The following is a 968-nucleotide window of genomic DNA, read 5'->3' on the forward strand; positions in this document are numbered from 1 at the left end:
GTGTGTGTGTGTGTGTGTGTGTGTTTTGTATGTACACGTGTATGTGTGTGTATGTATGTATGTATGTATGTATGTATAAATGTATATATATGTGTGTGTGGGTGTGTGTGTGTGAATGTGTTTTGCCTCAATACGACCTGTGTCGTGTTTATGCAACATGCGCATTTCCTATGGAAAAGTTTTATGTTTCTGGTATTCCCCAGTGCGCTAACAACGCTATTCGAGCTTAATTTTATACGCTTAAAGCGTGTGAATGATAAGTGGGCAGTAATGTATACATATGAATTGCTACGTTCCGCACTAGGATACACTTATGAACATACGGCAGTATTTGAGACTAGTATGGAACCTGACATGTAGCCCTTTCGTATCTGCGAAATAGAATATACAGCAGAGATACTATGTCGCGAACCGTGGATCTGACCTCGAGCGGGGACGAGGATGTATCGGAAACAATGTTCAAATCGTCTCAATCTGCGCAAAAGACACCAAGACCAAAAAATAACACGAATGCCAACAAGGGCAGCACAAGTGGTATTATTGACACAACTGGAAAGGATGGATCAGCAACACCTGATAATGTACAGGCAAACATCGAGCAGGAACGAAAGTCCATCAAGGCCAGGCTTAAAGCTATCAGCCAACAAATTCAGGAATTGCAGGTGAGGTGACACTTGTTCTATGCCCTCCATCTATGTATATGATGTTTGATTGTATACCTATGCACAAACACATATCGGCTGTGAAAACCACTTTGGCAGCCTGTTGTTATTGTCTAGAAATTAAGGTGTAGTTGACTAGTTTAACTCGATGTTTTTTGTTATGTGGAATTTGTTCCGGCTACACCTGAGTTTACTGAGTCCGACTTTCTAGGCACTGGAGTCTGGCTGGATAAGTTTGCATCTATTCAGTGTGTATATTCTATATTTTTTTATGTGAAGGCATGAGAACACATTTATGGTTAGACG

At 40.8% G+C, this 968-nt stretch overlaps 1 protein-coding gene across 1 annotated transcript; it reads left to right on the forward strand.

Moving 5' to 3' along the window:
• Nucleotides 1-401: 401 nt before the first annotated feature.
• SARC_17280 (hypothetical protein) lies at nucleotides 402-662 on the forward strand (the record flags this gene model as incomplete). The annotated part of the gene is made up of 1 exon (XM_014288626.1): nucleotides 402-662. A coding segment is annotated over one exon (261 nt), but the record flags the coding sequence as incomplete, so codon positions are not given.
• Nucleotides 663-968: the final 306 nt, after the last annotated feature.

Source organism: Sphaeroforma arctica (assembly GCF_001186125.1).
Source record: "Sphaeroforma arctica JP610 unplaced genomic scaffold supercont1.10237, whole genome shotgun sequence".
Classification (NCBI taxonomy): domain Eukaryota; class Ichthyosporea; order Ichthyophonida; genus Sphaeroforma; species Sphaeroforma arctica.